This window comes from Chrysemys picta, chromosome 21 (genome assembly GCF_011386835.1).
Source record: "Chrysemys picta bellii isolate R12L10 chromosome 21, ASM1138683v2, whole genome shotgun sequence".
Taxonomy (NCBI): domain Eukaryota; kingdom Metazoa; phylum Chordata; order Testudines; family Emydidae; genus Chrysemys; species Chrysemys picta.
The window spans coordinates 5,389,561-5,411,959 of NC_088811.1; the positions used below are offsets into that span (position 1 = coordinate 5,389,561).

General features: G+C 40.2%; 2 protein-coding genes across 13 annotated transcripts in view; one reads left to right on the forward strand and one right to left on the reverse strand.

Annotated features, from left to right (window-relative positions):
* RER1 (retention in endoplasmic reticulum sorting receptor 1) lies at positions 1-15,427 on the reverse strand. The gene is made up of 7 exons (XM_005292755.4): positions 15,274-15,427; positions 8,308-8,393; positions 7,134-7,238; positions 4,205-4,304; positions 2,346-2,424; positions 2,098-2,233; positions 1-1,129 (listed from the first exon to the last, which is right to left on the reverse strand). Exons 1-7 carry the CDS (start codon positions 15,341-15,343, stop codon positions 1,040-1,042), a joined length of 666 nt encoding a protein of 221 aa, XP_005292812.1. The 5' UTR covers positions 15,344-15,427; the 3' UTR covers positions 1-1,039.
* The window catches only part of MORN1 (MORN repeat containing 1), a 199,608-nt gene continuing 192,611 nt past the window's right edge, over positions 15,403-22,399 (forward strand). For 7 of the 12 annotated variants that reach the window (XR_010594256.1, XR_006175372.2, XM_065575224.1 and 4 more), the window contains exons 1-2: positions 15,403-15,809; positions 20,809-20,880. Coding sequence is in view for 9 of the 12 variants with exons in the window: in XM_065575224.1 (XP_065431296.1) it covers positions 15,734-15,809; positions 20,809-20,880 (148 nt within the window). In the remaining 3 variants the exon portion in view is untranslated. Of the gene's footprint in view, positions 15,810-18,734; positions 18,887-20,808; positions 20,881-22,399 lie in introns of those variants that run through there. The other 5 variants (XM_024104298.3, XM_008167190.4, XM_065575225.1 and 2 more) reach the window with 5 other exon arrangements.

Sequence of the window (22,399 nt, forward strand, 5' to 3'; positions counted from 1 at the left end):
GGGGGACAACGGTCTTTTAATAAAGTTTGGAATTAAAAAGTCACTTAATAAAATTGTTTGTAGCTGTATCACATCAAAAAGTTTACATGCAGGTCATTTATTTCTATATTTTTCATAGAAAATGAAAAGCTGTTAAAATCCACAACGTTTGTCTGCTATGGCCAGTTTGGGTGTGTTCTTAAGGGGCTGCATGAAGCAAACTTAAGTTAATCAAAAAAAAAAACCCTTAAGTATCAAAGAAACAAGTCAAAATATTCTCCAACTAATAACAATTAAAATATATATATTTATAATTCCAGGCCCTCAAAAGAAATCATGATAGTTTAAGAACAAAGTTTTGAGTCATTATGAATGAGCCCAATTTCAGCATCTGCCATGAGATGCAATGGCGAAACTGGCATTAGAACCTAACACAAATGAGTTTCCTTATGAGCTATATTAATCTTTATTTCCCTTCTGCAAAAAAAAACAATTTAGGATTTCTTTTTAAAAAACCCTATCTACTCTTTACTAACTTGGTTACACTCCAGTGATACCATGCATGTACCTTGTCAGCTGAAATTCTGCATATATTAAGGCCTATCAGACCCGTGTATGAACTTAGCACACAATTATGAAGCAGACAACAGCATCATGTGTGCCAACTTACTATTTTCCTCCACATATGTGCACAGCATTTCAGGGTCATACTGGGCAGGAACACTGTAAAAAAACCTAATTGTAGCCATTAGTCTCCCAGTGCCACAATGATTGCAGTGGACCTTGAAAACAACACATGATCCCAAATCAATGGGATATCGAAGATTCTCCAACTTGTTATCGAAGATAAATTAACCCAATCAATTTGGTTAGAATGCCAGTTTCTTCAAGAAACTGATATTTCAGACAAAAGATAGAAACATCCTCTTAAAATGAAAATTCAACTGCTTTGTCACCACCCTCTTAATTACTTTATATGAAGAAAAAAGGCATTGTTACAATGGCTCAAAACCGTTCTTGTAGTTATATGTAGAGTAAGTCAACAGGCTCAATTCAACTTCTAGCTAGCGAAGGTCTTTCCCATGTCTTCCTTCCCTTTGTATTTCCTCTTGCCATGTGTGAAGGGTATATACCTGTACTTTACCATATGCTGTAAACAAAAAGACATCAGTTTAGTTGCTAAACAGAATTGTTTGACAGATGTAATATTTCTATCAAAACACCATAATATGCAGTTTAAGCCACAATACACAAAGCTCTTCAGCATAATCACTAATTTACAACTGATAAGATGTACAACGTTTGTTTAACTTCAACAACATAAGATGCCATTCAGTCACAAGCTACACAAAGGATTTAAATGGCACTTTTTTCTGTATTATTTATTAGTATACACTACGCCAAACACTTTAAATGGGGCTGTTTGAGAGTTTGTACCTCGAACTTTACAAAAAAAGGATACACAGTATGGAATAGTCAAGATGGTTAATCATGAAAGGATTAAGCAGCATAAATGTATTACTGTAAATCCCTTAGTCCTCACTTTACAATCATGAATCAAAATATACTACTCCAAAATTCAGAATGAGACATTTTCAAAATCTTTATTTTTAATTTCCATTTATAAACCAACAAGCTATAGAAAATGTATCAAAGCCAACCTGAATTACTTTGCTGTGTTTGTCTTTTTAAAAATGCCAAGCTTTTCACAACACCCAACACCAATTTGAGATCCCAATAGTCTGCTTGCACATTATACTTTAGAAATGCCATGGATGAATGGTGCATATTATCCATTATAAGCACCAAATTTACTACTTCAGAAGATATTCTGATAAATCTGAATCCTTTGAAGAATGGGTGTAAGGGGGCTAACAATTTGATATCTAGGTGTCTAAACGGATTTGATTTTCAGGAGTATTGAGTATTTATATTTCCAATTACAGTTTGTGCTGAAGAGTGCCTACACTTAGTTACTTTAGTTTAAAAATATTGGCCATACTATATATACACACAGATAAACATGCACAGTGATCATCTGGCTGCCAACATGGAAAGACACTCTTAAGCGGTGATATTTTATCTTCAAAAAGATTCAATCCGATCTCAGCACATTACCTTGATTTGTCTCTTCATAGTGATACAGAATAGCATAATGAAGTACATCACAAGGATTGGCCAGAATACCGGAACGTTGAAAGCCTCAAAGAATGTACATACCATTGCAACAAGGATGCCTTTAGTAGCAGAATGCCTTAAAAATAAATTACATAATTAATCCCTCCCATACACTGGAAGTGACTTATTTGACACATTCATGTAAATGCTTTTTATTTTTAAGAGAATGGGCACATGTATCCGCTCACCAGAATTTAAACTCTGGCAGCCTTCTAATGAAGGGTCGAAATTCCTCATTTTGTTTTGTGGGTAATGAAGGACCATCATCTGGATAAAAAAAGCAAAAAAAAATAAAAAATAAATCAGTCAATCTTTTGAGGTAAATCATCCCTTAATTGATCAGTATAGTAAAGATTCTGTACTTTCCTACTGTCACTATTATATACAAAGCCTATCTCCAGAACAGAATAGCTCCTTGCAAGAGTTCAAGTTTCCTATTTGTGTAAAATTGATCACTGAAGGACGAGTTGCTAATGCTTGATCAAATAATATTTGTTTTGAGAGTGATGTCACAATTGAACCCAGATCTCCAGAAAAGTTCAGACCATTATGCAATATCTAACCTAGTTCCAGCGTTCAAAAATATTTTCCACTCTGAGGAAGTAATTTTAAAATATCTGAAAACAGATACCATAAACAGACTGAAAGGTAAAAATCTGAGGATACATTAAAGCCCCACTGTGCATTTGTTTGGGAACAGACATGTTAAACACATCTACATATGCCACCACTTATAAGCAATGTCAAGGAATAACCTATAGGAGAAAAATCTATTTAATTCCCATCTATAATGTATTCATATAACATTCAATGTACATGCTGTGGTTTTGGACTGTAACAAATAATTGAAGTTATTCAAAAGCCTTTGTGGTCACGTAGTTCAAGTGCAGGGCTGAGAGTCGGGACTCCTGGATTCTATTCTCATCTGACAGACTGGCTTTGGGATTTTAGGGAAATAACTTTTTACTTACATCTAAATGAGTCAAAGGAGATGTGTTTTTCAGTTTAACTAAACTTACTTGATTACAACATCCCACCCCCACCTTAAACTGTGTCTACGCAGATGTTAATATCTTTTAGAGAGTGGGTCATGTGGTAGCCTAGCATGACCAGTATAAAATAATGATATATTTACACAGATGTTAAGAACTGTGTGTGTTTTCAGTTGAATTCAGCTCAGTTTTGCCTGTGTAGACAGGTCCTCTGTGCCTTTGTTTGAACCTCAAAAAAAAAAAAAAAAAAAAAAAAGAATCTTTCAAAAGCTCAATTGATTAAATATGTAAAATGCTTTGAGATCCTTAGATCAGTAGTTTTCAGTCAAGGGTACACATACCCCTGGAGGTATTCAGAGGTCTTCCCAGGGGTACATCAGCTCATCTAGATACAGTATTTGCCTAGTTTTACAGCAGGCAATGACTTGTTTATACTGCTCTATATACTATACAAATGGTGGACAACCTGCAGTCTGTGCTGGCCGCCGCTCCCATTGGCCAGGAACGGTGAACCATGGCCACTGGGAGCTGCAGGCGGCCGTGCAAATGTAAACAAACTATCTGGCGGCCTGCCAGCAGATTACCCTGATGGGCCACAGGTTGCTCACCACTGTACCATACACTGAAATGTAAGTAAAACATTTATATTCCAATTGATTTATTCTATAATTATACGGTAAAAATGAGAAATGAAGCAATTTTTCAGTACTAGTGTGTTGTGTCACTTATATTTTTATGCTTGATTTTGTAAGCAAGCAGTTTTTAACCAAGGTGAAACGGGGGGAGGGAGGGAGGAGTAACAGCAGGCAAATCAGACTCCTGAAAGGGGGCATAGTAGACTGGAAAGTTTGAGAGCTACTGCCTTAGATGAAAGCAACGATTAGAGACCCTTCCTGCACTGTTAATTTTTAAACTCGAACTCTGTTCTCACTATTGAGAATTTTCTACTCTTCTCTGAAGACGTTTGTTCACGTGAAGATAGATGAAACTGGTTAAGTGATTTGGAAAACCGTTTATGTTCAAAATTATAGTAATGGGAGTAATGTCCACCATACCTGAGTCTTCCATTAGAGAGGGATCTACCTTTGGCGACAAGAAAGCTATGAAGAGATTTAGGTGGTAGATTCCCAAGGCATACGTCACAATGTACCAACCCTAGGAAAGAAAAAAAACAAAAACAAAAAGTCAGACTGAAAACTTCATGGACAACAGCTTCAAATACTTGTTTATCAAGACTAGCACAAATTGTTTTACCTGTTTTCAGTTCCTTCCCCCAATTACTTTTTTATTTGCAAGTGACAAGTTTTCTGGACTCACTTTTAAAACAGCTGACGTACAATGGGTGCAAGAAACTCCACTTGCATGAAACCCAAGTATTTAGGCTCTGTGTGAATAGGTAAAAACCACCCATGCAGATCTGATCCAACTTGGCAATTGGTTGGTTCCTATAACTCAACTGCCCTTTTTGTCCAGTGTTTCTTACTGTAACAGAGTAAGCTAAAAATTTACTATGGAATGTTTCTAGCTACTTTCACTTACAGCTATGTAAAAGAATGACTAAATGAATTAAAGGGAACGTAAGCAGAGCAGGAAATATCTGAAAGTTTAGTTAGGCTTGAAATTTAGTTTAGATTTTGAAAATTAAGTGTTTTATAAAGCGTAACAACAGTAAAGATTTTATGATGTTATTTAATTGCAAGAAGATGCGTAGGATGTAGGGTGTAGTGAGACAAACTAGTAAGCAAAACACCACATTCAGTTTCTTTGTCCAAACTCAGAGAAGCACAAAAAGTACACAACCACAATAATGATAATATTTTTGTAGTCCTTGCAGGTTTAAGAATCTATGGTATTTAGTAATGGAAAAGGATATCTGCCACTTTAAAAATAATTATTTTTAAGCCAACTGTGTCCCTTTAAGCAAAATCTAATTTTTGATAAGATGCAAGCATAATGCATTTTGTCTAAGGGGAGGAATATTGAGAAATACATCATTAAATAAGGAATTAAGGAAGTTACAATATAGCAGAGATCTGTTCCAGCAGCTTAAACTGGAGAGAGCAATTTGCAACAGACCCTTTCCAGAAAAAATTGATAAGAAAATAAGATAAGTAACAAAGTCCCTTAAATCTTGTTGTTATAAGATCAAATATAATTGTCCTAGACTTCTATTTTAGCGTTCATGCGAAGTGTGTTAGTAAAACAGTTACTTGCAGCAAATAAACTACACTGGGAACAACAGTCTAACAAGTCTCTAACAGCACATACAGTTATTTCTAGAAATAGTTGTCAGTTTGTATGACAACACATTAGAGAGGCAAGGTGAGCGAGGTAATATCAGCCCAACTTCTGTTGGTGAGAGAGACAAGCTTTCGAGCCACACAGAGCTGAAGAAGTCTATGTGGCTTCAAAGCTTGTCTCTCTCACCAATAGAAACTGGTCCGATAAAAGATAGTACCTCACCCACCTTCGTCTCTCTAATATCCTGGAACTGACATGGCTACAACTACACTGCATACACACTGTTAAAGACATTTAAGGATTACATCACAGTGCATGGATATCAGAATGTAATCTCTTTCAACTGAAGAAGTTACGGCTGAATAACCTGTCCTCCGAGGAAAAAAAAATTATAAAGCTCTAACATACAGATAACATTGTCACAACTCTTGGTTCATTCTCCTCCAACTTTTCCGAAGGCAGCAATACCAGAATAAATTGTATTGTATTCTTTAGATAGGCACCTGAATGTATTAGCCTTTGAATGATTCTAAGTTTACGTGGTATATAACTTTGCCGAGTGCTGAGCACTACCAGCTCCTGTTGACATCTACGTGAGTTGAGGGCAGTGGTGCAGATCATCTCCTACGAGATACTTAGTGCCTCCAATTCCTACAAAAGTCGGTAAGAGTTTAGGACATTCCGTTTCAAATATTTCCCAGATTGCGCCCTAGAAGAGGAATACTAATGAATATGGGCTATATATAGCTAATAGCAGCCACATTTTACATATGAAAACCAAGACTGGATCATCTGAAAGTTCTTTCAGGAAGGAAAGTACCCAAAGAAAATTCACATAAAAGTTCAAGTGCTCCAGCAGTTATGATGCTGTTACTCAATTTCAGAGCCTCCTGCAATTACTTTTGGTATTGTTTTCAGGCTTAGAGGTTTTAATCTTTAGAAGGTCAAGCACTCAAACAGGGACACTGCTGAAGTTATCAGAAATATGTTACTCTTTGAATATCACTGAGCAACGAAAAAATAATTGCACTCTTGCTTAGGGCAGCTTTGGGAATACTGGTTCTAAAGTGCTTAACTGAATTTTGGATTGGCATAAAATAGAGAAAACAGGTTAGTGGAGATGCAGTCTGCTGCTTGCCAGTGATAATAAAATAGTGGTAATGAAGAAATTCTTCATAGGTTCGGTGCTAGGAGAGGAATGCTGGCACGTGAATGAGATGCTAAGGTTTAAACAGGAAGCTAAAAGATGAATGAAAGTTTTAAGAGGTTTATTATGCAATTTCATTAGAACATAACAGTGGCGCTTCCCACTTTCTCCTGCTACAAAACAAAACAGCCAACCTTAACCATCCCTTTCAAGATTGTAGCAGCTCAAATTACAATTGCTATTAATTGGAGGGAAAAAAAAAACGTACTTTCACTTCACACAAAGCATACCAAAGCTTTTCCTAGGGAAAAGATGAGTAGTCAAAAAAGACACGCATATGTACTTAACTATAACTCCTTCATGACACTGAAAGTAGCTGGTTTAGGAATCTGTTTATTCTACCAAACTTGTTTCCATCTTGAAGTTATTATTTCATTACATGTCCATGTATGTGAACTTAAAATATTCTCACTTCGACCCATATGATCCAATATTTCTTAGCAAGTGTTTTAGTGAAATGGATTATTCAATCTAATAAAAGTATTCCTTTTAAAGTTACAATGTTATTCTAAACATGATAAATTTAGTTTTCCTACCTGTAGTAGATAAACTCTAATCATGTAGATAAAACTCAGACCCAGAGTTACAACCCATCGTACTGCTGTATATGGAGTAGATTTGTCTAGCCAGGATTGGTAGATCTAGAATGAAATGTAAAATGTTTTATACACAAACATGGTCTATTATAGAGTAATTTAAATGAGTGTCAGAAAGACCACAAGTTTTAAGGGACATTTTTTGGTTAAACATCATAGTTTAAAAGATTAAAAACATTTTTAGAACTCAGGTTTACTTGGCACTATTTAGACTGGTTACTTGCTTACGTTTTATGTCACGCTTTGCTAACAAATGTCACTTTCATTTCTAGTCACTCAATTTCTGGTTTTTAAACGCTAGTATAACTGGCTGGCAATTTTAAGTTGTAACTAGAGAAACTGATTTTTTTTTCCGTTTCATAAATAAGTTTCCATTAATGTTATGTTTAAATCTTCTGTTTACAAAATCAGATTTTGAGCCCGAGTTACTCACAGGACAAAAAAGATTTTTTATGGCTATTGGAAAGCTTATGCTCTAAGTGTTTTAAAAATCATTAGCAAATGTGTGTGTCTAACTCTGAACATCTTAAGGGGAGCAAATGTTCAGAAAGTGCTGAAAACCACCAAGAAAAGAAAAGAAAAGAAAAGAAAAGAAAAGAAAAAAAAAGAAAAGAAAAAAAAAAGAAAAGAAAAAAAAAATCAGGCTTCTTTAAGGTGTTCATCCAAAAATTTGTGCATCCAAAAATCGCGTCACTTTAAAAAATGTGTGTACTATGTTGTCTAATCTACATAAGTACTCATAGTTTAGTAAAACATAAGTTTTAGCTTTTAATACCAAACAGTAATTGCTTGAATTAATTATGGTTACATGAAGCTTTCTGTCTCTTCATCTGCGAGCAACTAGCATGCTGAGGGCATTAATGCAGTAATAAATATTCATACATACTGTTAAACATTCAAATAGTGATAGAGACATTATTATGTATTTGTCATCATGGTTATGAGACCATCCATTTCTAAAAAGCAAACTCATTTTAAGGAAAATGCTTTTTGAAGTACTCAGTAACTTAATTATTCCTTTTACTGCAACTAAAGGCCAGGAGTTAAAAAAAAAAAAAAATTGTATAAATCCAGTGACACTAGTTCCTAACATGATCTCTCACATAAAACCAACCTGTCCAAGTCTTGTGAAAAATCTATACACCACTGAAGGTTTGCCATGAACAGACTCTCCAATACTGTCCCCTTCGGACATTGTTGCTGTGAAAACAAGACATTTATACAGAAAACATATTAAAAATGAAAACTTAATATAGTGAAACTTTAAGACACTTTACATGCATCAGCATTCAGGTGTGTGATTTCGTATCTTGGTGATCTGATATTTTATTTGAAACGAAAAGGTATCTTCTGTGAAACATTTGTAAAGAGAGGACATTCATTCATTCTATTTCAGGGGAAGTGTCAAGAAAGGAAAGGGTTAAATATATTTTACAAAGGAGGGAGAGGATCCAAGACATTTTTAGGAAAAATTACAAACAGTAACTGAGGCAAGCGATCTAAGTGATGTTCTCACCTTGATATGCCAGAAATCAGAGTAATAATCTGGAAACAATAAACTGGAGATGATGTACTGTGATACTCCCCTTCGGCCCCCCCGCCCCCCACCTTTAGCCTTTAAAGGTAAACTGCAAAACCAAAATTTAAGAAACGTATTTAAGACCCCTCTCCTCTCAAAATTAGTAAGTGACTACATATTTAGATAAATTCAAATCTGTCTTCTGTACTTTGGGTTCCATCCAAGAGCTGGCATCATAAGCACCTAAACTGAAACATTTTCCTGCACTGTTTGAAGCATTTGATGTTGTCAGTCATATCTTTGCCAAAATGAACATCTTAGCAACAGTGGAAAATTATTACCTTTACGAGCTTATATTGCCTTACTCTCTCTCACATGGTAAGAGACAGGACCCAGAACTCAGGTGAAAAACATTATTAATAAATGCAATACTTTTGATTTAGGATTCTCCTCCACTCCTCCAGTTAAAAACAAACAAGCTCTGCAGTTTGCTTTAAGACACAAACAAAATCATATGGAATCGGAGCAGATGTGCCACATCACCAAAGGTAATACCTCACACTTCCTGGATTCCCATCTCTGGGCAGGACTATGTTGCTCTATGTTATAATGGGAGCAATTTCAGCTCTGTAGTAATTAACATTTAGAAAGTGTTTTTCACTTGAAGATCTTAAAGCAATACAGATGGGTGAAGTATTAGTAAACCAAGGAAGATTACCGGTAAATTGTATTAAATGCTGCATTATAGTGACAAATAGATGGAAGGAAGCTCTTGCTCCTAATGACAATCTGGAGATTTATGAAATGTTATAACTCTAAATTTCTCTTGGAGTGCATGGTAAAAATCTGAAAGCTATGTATTATCCCTCTTTTACATGGGAATAATAATCAGTAATGGGAAGGAGTCCCTATCACAATATCAGAGGTAAGAGGATTGATAGTGACAATTCAGAACTTCAGCCACACTTTGATCCTAGGTATACCAAAGAAAGACTCCTAAAATTTGACAATACAAAAGTGTCCTTTTAATATCCAGGGCGAAAGAGAGGAAATACATTTTTCTCTTCAGTTAACTCCACAGGGTGGGGGAGAGGCAATACCATTATAGAAACTCAAAGATTCAACATGCTTTTATTCATAACTTCCTCTATTACCACTACCTTATTATTAGTTTTGAAACTTTTTCAAACCTAGTGAATCTAAAGCAGAACCAGAATGGCTACAACGACGGAAATGTTTCATCATGGAAGAAATGTTTCCTTTCTGTCAATGATACCAATATTCATTTGAGTATCTTTAATGTTCTCATTATGTGCTTCTACTCAATCATCAATGGAGACTTAGAAAATCAGATCTGTAATAGGATCTAACATCCCAATCCTGCACAGAGTTACATACACTAGGGCCATGTCAACACTAACATTTCTGTCAGCCAGGGTGGATAAAAATCAATTATTATTTTTTAAATCGGATTTTTTTGATAAAATGCTTTTTGAGGAAAAAACCTATCTAAGGGTAGTTTTAAGATACATTATATATCTCATCATGGAATAGGGATTATAAATTCTAGTTCTATAGTATAAGACAATATATTCATGTAATTGTTAAAAAAAGTTTTGTAAATGAGTTCCAATAGTTCATGGAATAGGGACCCAATTTTATGGGGTTCCAGAGGCTTCTTTATAGATTATTTAGGTTAATCTTTCTATCTACCCAATGGGACTCAGTGCTCAGTCTAGAAGATACCAGCAGAGATGCTTAGTTTTTCAGTTCCCAAACTGTGGATTTGTGTCTCCAGCAAAAACAGCAAAAATGGTTTTAAATAAATAAATAATATATAGAGGTGAGAAATAACAGACCCTCAACCCTATTGTCCATCTGCAAATTTGAATACACAGAGTCATTCCCTTACCTCTCTCTAAAAGTGCAAAGTTTCAAAAAGTTCAATGAATAGAAGATTGTTGGGGGCAGAATAGATCTGGACAAGGATAAGTCTGGAGATAAATGTGAGACGGGAGAGACAGGCAGTAGAAACAAAAGTGAAACTGAGCAGCATATTCCAGAAGTCTTGAGGTCTTCCTGAGTGCGGCTTTCATTGATTTGAGATCTACCATACCATTCATATTCTCTCACTAGAAAGGAAAACCTATAATGGCAGCAGCCCATAAAAGAGACCCAGTTTGGGAATAAGAACTATTCAAGAAATATATGTTTGCTGATGATGTTTTAAAGAAAGTAACACCAGTGAACTGGTGGAAGTCACTTAAGCACTTGGATTCAGAGACAGTTGAAGAGATAATCTCACTTTTAACAGCAGCAGCTTCTTCTGCCGGTGCAGGAAGAATATTTTCTTCCTTTAGACTAATTCATTCCAAATTGAGAAATCCTTTGGACCCGAAAAAGCAGGAAAACTTTTTTTTTCTTTTCCAGGTTATGAACAAACAGGAAAATGAAGGTGAAGACGACTTTGAGTTAGCTGCAGAAGCCAACATTTTAAGTTTCTCATGTTGACCTGGCTGACGTAGTGGATTTAATTTTTGTTTTGTTTTTTAAATATTTAACTATTTTACTTTAAAACAATTTTAACAAAAACAAACCTGATTTTAAAAAACTTGCATGTTTAACTAAATTCAAAAATAGCTCAGTGGTTTGAGCATTGGCCTGCTAAACCCAGGGTTGCGAGTTCAATCCTTAAGGAGGCCACTTAGGCATCTGGGGCAAAAATCAGTACTTGGTCCTGCTAGTGAAGGCAGGGGGCTGGACTCGATGACCTTTCGGGGTCCCTTCCAGTTCTATGAGATAGGTTTATCTCCATATGCTTGTTTTGTTAAAATATTATATGTTTGCTGTTGAAGAAAAAATCCAGAATACAAAATGTTGTTGTTTTAGTTAAATAAAACAATTTATATGTCTGTCTGGTGATGTTCTCTTTCTAATACAACATGGCAAGAAAATCCTCCAAATATTAATGATTAAACTGTTGAATTAGAGATCGTTCACCTCCCAATGACTTCATAAATATCTGCTTCAAATACCTTTGGTAAATGAAATAACCAAACAATCATTCATTTTCTGATATAGCTGTAAAACTAATCTGAAAAGTTTTCAAAATAAATCACTTAAAAAATTTAGTGTGTACTTCTAAAAATGAAACCTACATCTGTCTCTGAGTTGTGAAGAATACGTATTAAAGTTAGAACAACCAACAAGAATGCACTTTTATGTAGAAATCCATGATTAAATCAAGTCTTGCTGACTAGTGATTTAAATCATGATTTAAATATATTAGATTTAAATCAAATCCGCCCTGATGACAGCAAAACTTTTATCGTTCAGGTGTGTGAAAAAACACCCCCCTGAGCAACATAAATTTTGTCAGCATAAGCACTCGTGTGCACAGCACTATGTCGGCGGGAGACACTCTCACGCCGATATAGCTATTGCCATTCCTTGAGCTGGTTTTATTATGTTCCCAAGTGAGCTCTGTTCTGTTAGCATAACGCAGCTACACGAGTGCTCTTACAGTGGCATAGCTGTATTGGTACATCTGTGCCACGGTAAGCTTGTAAGTGTAGACATGGCCTAGTAGTTCCGTTGAAATCAATGTGACCACTTATGCATGAAGTTAAAGACACCTAGTTCTTGCAGGTTCGGGCCTTCTTTTGCATTCTGTTCTGCAATATGGGTAGTAAAAAACTTCACATCTGATTAAGTCGTGATTATTATTCAATTTACAAAAAGAAAAGTGCTTGGATGAACATCTGATAAAAAAAAATTATTATTCCAGGGATAGATCTGAATGTCTATAGTGTCACTGAAGTTTTTTTAGCACATTCATAGTTTTAAAACCAAATAAGTATATTTTCCTGATTTATGTTATTATGAACCTCTCTCGATGCATTTTAAATAGCATAGGTTTGAAATATGTAACATAATATTCCTTACAGGTGTTACAATGTTTAATAGTTAAAGATACAAGCAGCAATATTTCAAAACTTACAGAACATTAGTGATTAAAACTACAGTATCTACCTGAGATTGTGTGCCAAAAAATTAAAAATTCTACACACAATATTTTAAAATTCTGCACATTTTATTTGTCAAATAAATGTGGAGGCTCCAAGATGGAATTGGGGAGCACAGGCCACTGACAGCACAGAGGTGGGAGATCACTCTGCAGCTCCCCACTGGGACACTGACTCAGCAGTGAGGCTGCATCCAACCCTGACATAGTGCAAGGACTGGGTCTGCCCCAGAAACACCTCAGGGCCCCGGCACTCCATGCCAGGTGCGGGCAGGCAGATTCAGCAAGGCAGGATCCAAGTGTAGAGAAGCTTAGTGTGGGGGAATCCAGGTGTGGGTTGAGGGGGTTCTGTGTGGGGCACTCTTGGTGCGGGTGGCTCAGCGGGGATCCAGGTGCAGGGGGACAGAATCTGGATGCACAGGGGATTGTTGGGGTGTTGTGTGTGCAATGATAATGGGACTCGGCATGGGGGTCCAGGTGAAGGTGCTTGGGGCTCAGCGGGGGGGGGGGGGAAGGAACAGAGCTCAGCTGGTGAGTCTGGGTGTGGGGGGTCCAGATGCTGGGGGAGTGGGGGTCCACGTGCAGCTGGTTGGGTCTCAGTGGGGTGAGGATCTGGGTGGCTTGTTGGGGTGGTCCAGGTGAAGGGGAAGTGGGGCTCATCAAGGGGGTTCTGAGCACAGGGGGGGGCTGAGGGTCAGTGGGAGGGTCTGGGTATGAGGGGGTCTGGATGCACGGGGGTTGGGCAGATGGGGGAGCAGCTCTCTGTACAGGGATCCCTCCCCCTCTGCAGCTGAGGAGCGATAAGTGCGAAAAGTGGGGGTGTTTGCAGAGCTTCCCGCAGCTGGGGGGGGGGGGGGAAATCTGCGGGTTGGTCTGACCCAGCCCCAGATGCCGTGCAAGGGAAGAGGAAGTCACGTCCTCCCTAGCCCAGCCAGGACTAGCAGCTGAGCCTGGCGCAGGGTAGGAGCCATGAGCTGGGTCTTCTCTAGTCCCCAGCCCCCACCCCACAGTACTTTACCTCTCTGCCAGCTGCCCTGGGCACCTGAAATATACTGCTGGGGAGGACTGCATGACTGCTCTTGTGGCTTCCCTTTGCTTCACCGTCAGAAAGTCATTTTTCTATTAGGAAGCAAAGAAATCTGCGGGGGACATAAATTCTGCATATGCACAGTGGTGCAGAATTCCCCCAGGACTAAGTATTGCAAGAAGTGTGTCTTGTGAAATTTACTTTGAAAAGGATTCACAATTACAGACCTAATTCTGATCTCATATCTGAGAATTGGAAATAAGGCTTAATTTTGATAACACACCATTATAACAGCATAAAATTCCTCTCTTACTTACAGTGAGAGGTTATCAAAATCCAGCACTGTAAATAAATCAGTAGCCAGGGAGCAGACTGAAACTAGCCTAATGAACTTAATAGAGTTCAGAGTTTTAAACAGAGTGCTACCAACATGAAATATGGCTCTATAAAATTACTATTCTGCCTTAAAAATATATTAACCTTACAAACTCATGAGGTATAAGAAGTTACGTTTTCTGGTTTACTAGGCAAGCAATGTCCATCCCTGAATTCTGAATAAGCAGGGTCTCTTCCTTGATTATTTTATGTGTAATGAAGGCATTTCATTCATCTCTTCCAATAGCATGCACAGTGTAAATAGGTCAGAGAACTCTCTGAACATTAAGGAATTTTTCTGACTTTAAAGACAAAACAAGCAAATAAGGAGAACTGAAGAGAAGGATGCAGTTCCCTGTGCTAGAAGAACAACATACTTTCATGAGCAATAGCCTAAGATGTTCTGTTAGAAGGGCCAGCGGACAGCCAAAGGCACAAGGCAGCCCAGTTGGTCCCAAGTTTTTTAAAGCATTGCAGCTTACTTCTGCTTCCCACAAAGTGCAAGTTTTCCTTTTACAACAGATTTGGTCCCTACCCGCCTACCTCATGCACCTGTCCCGTCACAAATACATCCCCAGGCAAATAACAGCAGCAGCTCTAGGACACCTCTGCAGCCCCAGTCATTAAAGAAACAAACTTCCACCGGGGGTTCGTTAGTTAAATCTCGACACTAATTACAGGAGGCAACGCAGGAGAGAGGGGAGTCCGTGAAGAGAAGAAGTGAACAACGTGAATGCTCCTCTGAAGCAGAGGTCAAGGAGAAGGAGGCCCCGAACTGTGAGTAGCACCGGCCCCTGTGGGCAGCGGGAGACGAATCACCGACCCAGCTCTAGGGGGCCGCACAGGTCTGACCCGGGAAGATCCCGAGACTCCCGCGCCTGGGGCAAGGAGCGCCTCCCCTGCCCCCTCCCCAGAGTAACCCCTCCCGCCGCAGGGAGCAGCGTGCTCCTGTCCAGTCACACCCCGAGGGCCGTTCCCCCCGCCACCTCTCCCAACGCGCCCCCTCCCGGCTCTCCCCGCCCCGGGGGACCCCTCACCGCCCCCGGCCCCGCGGCCCAGGCCGCATCCAGCTACTGCCCGGCACTGGGCCCCGCTCCCACCTCTGTCCCGGGGGAGGGGGGCATCGACTACTCACGGGTGCCGGAGCCGCTGCAGCCGGGGCCAGGTCTCTCCTTCCGCCTTCCCCCCGCCCTCCACCACAGCATCCAATATGGCGGAGGATGAGTCAAAGACAACTGCTTCCGCTTCCGGGGCAACGCGGGTGTGTGTTTGTTTGGGGGGTGGGGTGTTCTTGGAGGCTGGTACTTCGTGCGGGGATTGCCGAAGTAGTAGTGGGGGGAGGTGGGATTGCAGAGTGGTTGGTACGAGGCACTGGGGTGACAGTCTCTAGTGCTGGGGGACCTAAGCACTGGGCTCTGGGTTAGGCGTATGGGGCTTGAAGTCCCTAGTCTTAGGGGGCGGGGTGTCTGGCTGAGAGGAGGGACTGAACTAGGATGAGATGGAATTAGCAAGAAGTGGGTTGGAGTCCGGAGGAGTCAGTCCCAGCCCCTGTTTCCTGGGAACATCCCGGAAATGAGCAACGGTCAGGGTAAAAAATGGTGATTAAATCCTACGTGCTGTGCTATCCGTTTTGTGATCTGAGACGGGCTCTTCATGCGTCTGAGATTCTGGGTAAAGTAAATATAGGCCCCAAGTTATTTCCCCATGCCATTTTCCCAAACTCTAGACGGCTTTGCTACCTAAAAGTGCAGTTGTAATGTGACTTGAAATATGACATTTGCAGGGTTTCCCTGTTTGTCACCTCTCAATTTGAGATCACATTTGCTCAGTTTACAAATATAAAAAGATGGGTTTTTTTCTAACTGGAAAACTCAACAAGGGATCCAAATATCAAACAGGGATTATTTCTTTGTATGCATTATCACCAGTAATAAACATTCGGTGGGACAAAATTTTCCCCTCACATTTGTAACAGAGGAAACATTTGGAACGATTATTGCAGTTTAGGCCCAGATCCTGCAGCTGGCTCTGTGCAGTGCAAGAGTCCACCTGCGTGACTCAAGTTTTAGTGGCAGGACCCTAGTTAATAATGTGGGTAAGGCAGTAGTCTCAATAGAATTCAGCTTCCTCTCCCATAGCTGCTTTATCTTTGCAAGGCTAACAGGAGAAAAAATTACTCATTATTGTCACTCAAGTGAGTAGATCCGACTCAATCTGCAGTGAGCAGAACTTCTGAGTAAGAAAATGTTTATATCATCACTTCTTGTAGTAGTACAATGCTATGAAGTTTTACTGTGACCTTATCTGTCTCTTGAATTGAAATATTGCACTACTGTGTATGCTACATTTCTGAGCCTGAAATAAAACCACGATAAATTTGCCCTTTTAAAGGAAAACTAGAGTGATTAGTTCCAACACCTTGGATAGCTATATAAATATTTATTAGACATGAATATATCAAAATTACTTTTCTTCAGAAATAACTACCATTCTTTCCTTGGCTTTATAGCTCTGATATTAATGACACCTTTTCTTCTTGACTGGTTTTGAAGGATTCTGAATGCAAACTGTTGGTCACTTTTTGGCTATGTGGATTCTTCCAGGTTTCAGGAATCCTCTCAAATACCCCATGGCCAAAAAAGTCACCCGAGTAGTAGTATGTTGATGCAATCTCTGGATTCTAGCAATATTTTTGTTTCACCTCAGAAATAAAGTACAAAAATACATCAGATTTTTACAGTAAACATTTTTAAAAAGATTTCACAGATATTTTTAAAAATATTTATAAAACGTTAAGTGGCATAAAATTCATCAAATTGTATTTGAGTAAGTATTTTTAAGATCACCTAACCATCTTAGTGCAATACTTACCATTTTGGCTTTCCTAGGTTGAGAATTTCCCTTCACACACATAGTTAGCTTTATAAATATATTTAAAAACACTTTGATTATAAGAGAGATAATAAAATCCCTCACCCAGTGCTCTTTGATTAAACCTTAATTTCCAAAATATTTCCCTTTATGTATTGGAATAGTAATAATGGTTTGCACCACTTTATGTCCAGATAGTTACATCACACTCATCACTATATCTTTAAGCATGTATAGCATTTTTCTTCAAAGAATCTCAAAACATTTTACAAGGTTTATATCCTCACAATACACCTGAGAAGTAGCTAAGCATTATTAGATCCAGTATCCCAAGCACAAAGGGGCTAGTTAGAGGCTCTGTATTACTGCTGTATTACAAAGAATAAATCATAATTATACAGATGGGGAAAGGTAAAGTAATTTCTCCAAGACCACATAATAAATCAATGGCAGAGCCAGAAATGGATTTGAGGAGCCCTGATTCAAGTTTCCCTTTTCTAACCACAACAGCCACTATTGGGGGTGAGGGTTTGCCTTATGCTTTCACTTAGAGCTTGTGAAAAAAAGAAAACAAACCATTTTTCAAGTTTGAAACCGAATGCAGGAATCAGAATATGAAGATCTTAGTATTAAAATTTACATTAGAAATAGTCAAACCTCACTGGTTTAAATTATCCTATTAGCACAGGAGATGCAGTTTTATCATAAGTCTTACGATATTTGGTCTTTTGCTTACATTCTGATTTTTTGAGGGTCCTCCTTGGACTACAGGACAATCTTAGTTTGCTTTTTTTTTTTAAAGTAAGTTTCCAGCCTTGTTAGATGAAAAACAAGAAACAAACAAACAAAACCTTTAAGATCTAATCCCTAAAAGTTCCAAAACCAGAAGGCAAATACAAATATGTTTTTCTGTTCTGACTCATGATTTTTGAATGCTTGGCATTGTTAATACTGCTGATGTAAATATTAAATAATAGTCATTCTCTTTCTTTGTATTTCTGTGACCTCATCACTGCAGCATCTGTGCTTCATTCAACCCTAATCCTGTCACTTATTCCTGTGCCCCCATGGAGGCCCATTGAAGTCAGAGACACCCTTCCCCTGGCACAGGTACTCCCTGTGCACAAGCTTGCAGGATCTGGTCCTAAGATTGTAAACTCTTGACGGCTGGGACCTTTTTTTTCATTATTTGGGGCCTGGATCCTGACAGGGGCCTCCAGGTGTGATTGTTCTGTATTATTTACACAAAATAACAGTAACAGTTCTCAAGTATCAGGGGGTAGCCATGTTAGTCTGTATCTACAAAAACAACAAGGAGTCTGGTGGCACCTTAAAGACTAACAGATTTATTTGGGCAAAAGCTTTCGTGGGTAAAAACCTCACTTCTTCAGATGCATCTGAAGAAGTGAGGTTTTTACCCACGAAAGCTTTTGCCCAAATAAATCTGTTAGTCTTTAAGGTGCCACCAGACTCCTTGTTGTTTTAGAAACAGTTCTAAACCTAGGCAGCTTGCAGCACTCGCCCCCTCAACTGGGAATGTGCTTCCCCCAAATCCAAGGGGGGGGGGGGGGGAATAGGCAGTGAAAATGCCCCCGCCCCATATGCCTGGCCAGCATGCCACCAGCAGGCATGCAGCAGGGCAGGGAAGACCTTGGACAGAGTGGGGGAGGGAGGGAGAGAGAGACGCATGCGTACAGCGGCCTAACCCCTCCCCCGCCATTCTTCGTGGGAGGGGGAGAAGTCCCGCCCCTAGCTACCAGGGAGCCAATGGGCGGCAGGATACGGTTGCCAAGGTCTAGCGTCGCTACTCCCAGGGCAGATGGCGGCCCCCAGGCCTGGTTGCTACTTAGGGGCGGCGAAGGCTCAGCGGCGGGAAGGTGAGGGCCCGGGCTGTCTGTCTGAGCACCAGGCCGGGAAGAGAGGCGGGTGTGTGGCACCAGGAGTGTGTGTGTGTGTGGGGGTCGGTCGGTCTGTCTGTCTGGAGGAGAGTGTGTGTGTGTCTGTCTGGCACCAGGGGGGTGTGTGTGTGTGTATGTGTGTGTGTGTGTGTGTGTGTGTGTGTGGTGGGGGGGGGAGTGTCTGTCTGTCTGTCTGGGCACCAGGCCGGGAGGAGGGGCGGGTGTGTGTGTGTGTGGGAGCAGGAGGAGGAGAGTTCTCACGGGCGGGGTTCTTCTGTCTGTTGGAGCACTGAGTGGATAAAAGGCTCTGTCCGTCTGGACCAGGGGTGGGCAAACTTTTTGGCCCGAGGGCCACATCGGGGTTGTGCAACGGTATGGAGAGCCGGGTAGGGAAGGTTGTGCCTCCCCAAACAGCCTGGCCCCCTCCCCCTAATCACCCCTTCTCACTTCCTGCCCCCTGACTGCCCCCCTCAGAATCCGCAATCCATCCAACCAACCTGCTCCTTGTCCCCTGACCGCCCTCTCTTGGGACCTCCGCCCCCTATGCAACCCCCCTGCTCCATGTCCCCTGACTGCCCCGACCCCTATCCACACCCCACCCCCTGACAGCCCCCCCCCCCCCCGAGACCCCCACCCCCTATCCAACCGCCCTCTCCTCCTCGTCCCCGACCACTCCCTCCGGGACCCCCTGCGCCTAACTGCCCCTGGGATCCCACCCCTCCTCCCTGTCCCCTGACTGTCCTCCCGACCCCTGTTCACATCCCTGCCCCCTGACAGGCCCTCTGGGGCTTGCACTCCCAACCCTCCCTGTTCCCCATCCCCTGACCGCCCCCCCAGAACCTCCACACCAGCTGACTGCCCCCCAGGACTCCCGCTCCTTTATCCACCCACCCTGCCCCGCCCCCTTACCAGCAGCAGGACCTTGCAGCCACGACACCTGCTGCGCTCCCCACGCAGCCCAGCGGGAGCGGCGGGCCAGAGTGCGGCCCGCGCAGCAACGGGGCTGTGGGGGGCGGGAGAGGGGTCGGGGACTAGACTCCCCGGCCGGGAGCTCAGTGGCCGGGCAGGACAGTCCCGCGGGCCACAGTTTGCCCACATCTGGTCTGAACAGTGGGAGTGGGGTGCAGTGGGGTACGGGGTATCTGTCTGGACCATGGGGGAAAGCCACAGGGGGCATGTTCACTGAGGGAGTGGAGGGATAACTGTATCTGAGCCCCGAATCGGGCCCTCTGTCAATTAAACTGGATTTCTAGAAGGGAACAACTTCATTGTATAAATGAGAACTAAAGTACTGAGAAAAGGGATCACTAGAAATGATAATACATTGAACTGTTAGCATAGAGAACACATTACTTTAAAGTCAGTTCTACCCACTGCATATTCTTTTGTAGGAGACAACTTTGAACGAACAGATTTAAGATACAGTACAAGTAGGAAAACTTGTTTCTTGCTAAAATAAAGAGGGAGTGTATCTTTTTTCTGGTATTTAAGCTATTTTAAACAAAACAAAAAAGTCATCCCCTTACAAAGATTGCTTCATTTTATGTGTGCTTATTCTTGACTTATACAAGTTATGGCATGCCAGATAATATTTTTGACATAGATGGATTAGGTGATACACTCTAAAGCATTTATAATGAGCTCAACAATGTAGTATCTAGATGCCCACATTTATAAGATGTATGTAAATAGTAAACAAATTCCTATGTTTATTTTGGTGTAAATGTTATTTAATAGTTCAAGATAAAAAATGTCTATGCAGATGTGTATACAAATCTACAGAAAATAACACTTACTTTTCTATTACCGGTTCTTTCAGCATTCACATATGACTTTTTATTATTCAGCTAAATAGTTCCAGAAATCTCATCTTGTTACCTAATATTTGTCTTGTTTTTCAGGATATGGACTGTATGTTTATCCTAATTCTTTTTTTCAATATGAAGGAGAATGGAAACAAGGAAGAAAACATGGTAAGGGCAGATAGTTTTGTCCCTTGACAATGAAGCGAAATTTTAATTCACTTATCTAACTTTTTTAATTTGTAAAATTTCTGTAGAAATACTATTATACACTGAAGCTAAAGTAAGATTATGTATGACTCTGCTAAGTAACTGAAGCAGTGACAGTGATAATTGGTGTCATGGATGGCAAAGAGGTACAGGAAGTAATGGAAAAGCAACAGTGACATTTTGGGGTGAAGTACAGTTGTAGTTACCTTCATGTCTAACAGCCCTCCAGAAAGAAATGTCTTGTTTTCAGGAGTTCAGAGAAATTCTCTTCACCAGTCACACACGCAAAGGGCAGAAACCCACCCAGATGAACACAACTATGCGTTCAATTAAATATGAATGCTTCCATTTTTCCAAATTTGCGAGTTAGTTATCTTGATTTCCAATCATTTTATCTTCAGAGCTTAATTGTGATTCATATTGTTTTAGGACTGGTGCTATGACACATGAGGTGTGACTGAACATCTCATCCTGCCCCCATTCCTTGGTGGGAAGCCTGTGTCACATCCAGAAGAATATGGCCATCTTTTACAACTTCACTGAGCTCTTTATGGCACTTTACTGATATGACAGGGGGATGAAATCGGGGTGGGGGAACTCTATCTATTTTATTACTCCTAGAGGTTGATTAATGATTCATCTGAGTACTTTGAAGATTCTTGTCCATTACAAAGGAGTTAAAAAAAGGAAAAATATGAAGGTCCCTAGGGTATAGAAAATAAAATACATATTTAATCAATTCAGCTATTAAGACTTTCCAGATATGCGTGGCATGTGCCTGGGAGTCAAAGACATCACAGTCTTTAGTTCTTAAGTGTAAAAAAAAAAAAAAAAAAGACTCTAGGGCCACAAATATACAGGTCTTGGGTGTCATAAATCTGGCAGAGAGTCAGCCCTGGAAAAGGGAGAACCTCTACATGGAGCATCCACCACAAAGACCTCTGCTTAGCCAGAATTGTAACAAGAGGAAAGTTGTTGGTTTTTTATCTTTTCTTCCTGAGTAGGCTGGTTGCATCCAGAGCAAAAATCTGCATAGATTTTTAGGTATATAGGATATAGAAAGGTGTAAATCCTTTTAGGTGAACAGAGCCTTTTGGCCAAAGGCCACAAATTAGTAACAGAGAAACTGCCCCTTCACCCGACTCTTCATAGATCCCTTCTTGTAGTCCATTATATCCTTGGAATGGGTGTTATCCTCGCTCCTTCCTCACTGTGTGTCATATGTGCCTGCTCATGCTCCAGCACACTTGAAAGAGTCTTTACTTCTTTCTGAATTGGGTGCATCATACATAGTCATTCAGTGTTTAACTTGCTAGAAATATGTGAGGAATAAGGAGTTAAGAATATTGTTGTTCAAGAGCTCAACTCAATGTTCTCTCATCTCTGGAAACAAGTGGCACTTGACTGTTCTCTAAAACTTTTGTTTATATTTTACAAATAAAACAAAAAAAACAGTAATTTTCTTTCTTTTGTCTTTGTA

Excerpts from the sequence above, each read along its gene's own strand:
- RER1 (XM_005292755.4), bottom strand. The coding sequence starts at position 15,343 with ATGCTGTGGTGGAGGGCGGGGGGAAGGCGGAAGGAGAGACCTGGCCCC. Across the intron at positions 8,394-15,273 it reads CTGCAGCGGCTCCGGCACCC|CAACAATGTCCGAAGGGGAC; the intron begins GTGAGTAGTCGA and ends TTGTTTTCACAG. Across the intron at positions 4,305-7,133 it reads TTAGAGTTTATCTACTACAG|GGTTGGTACATTGTGACGTA; the intron begins GTAGGAAAACTA and ends TTTCTTTCCTAG.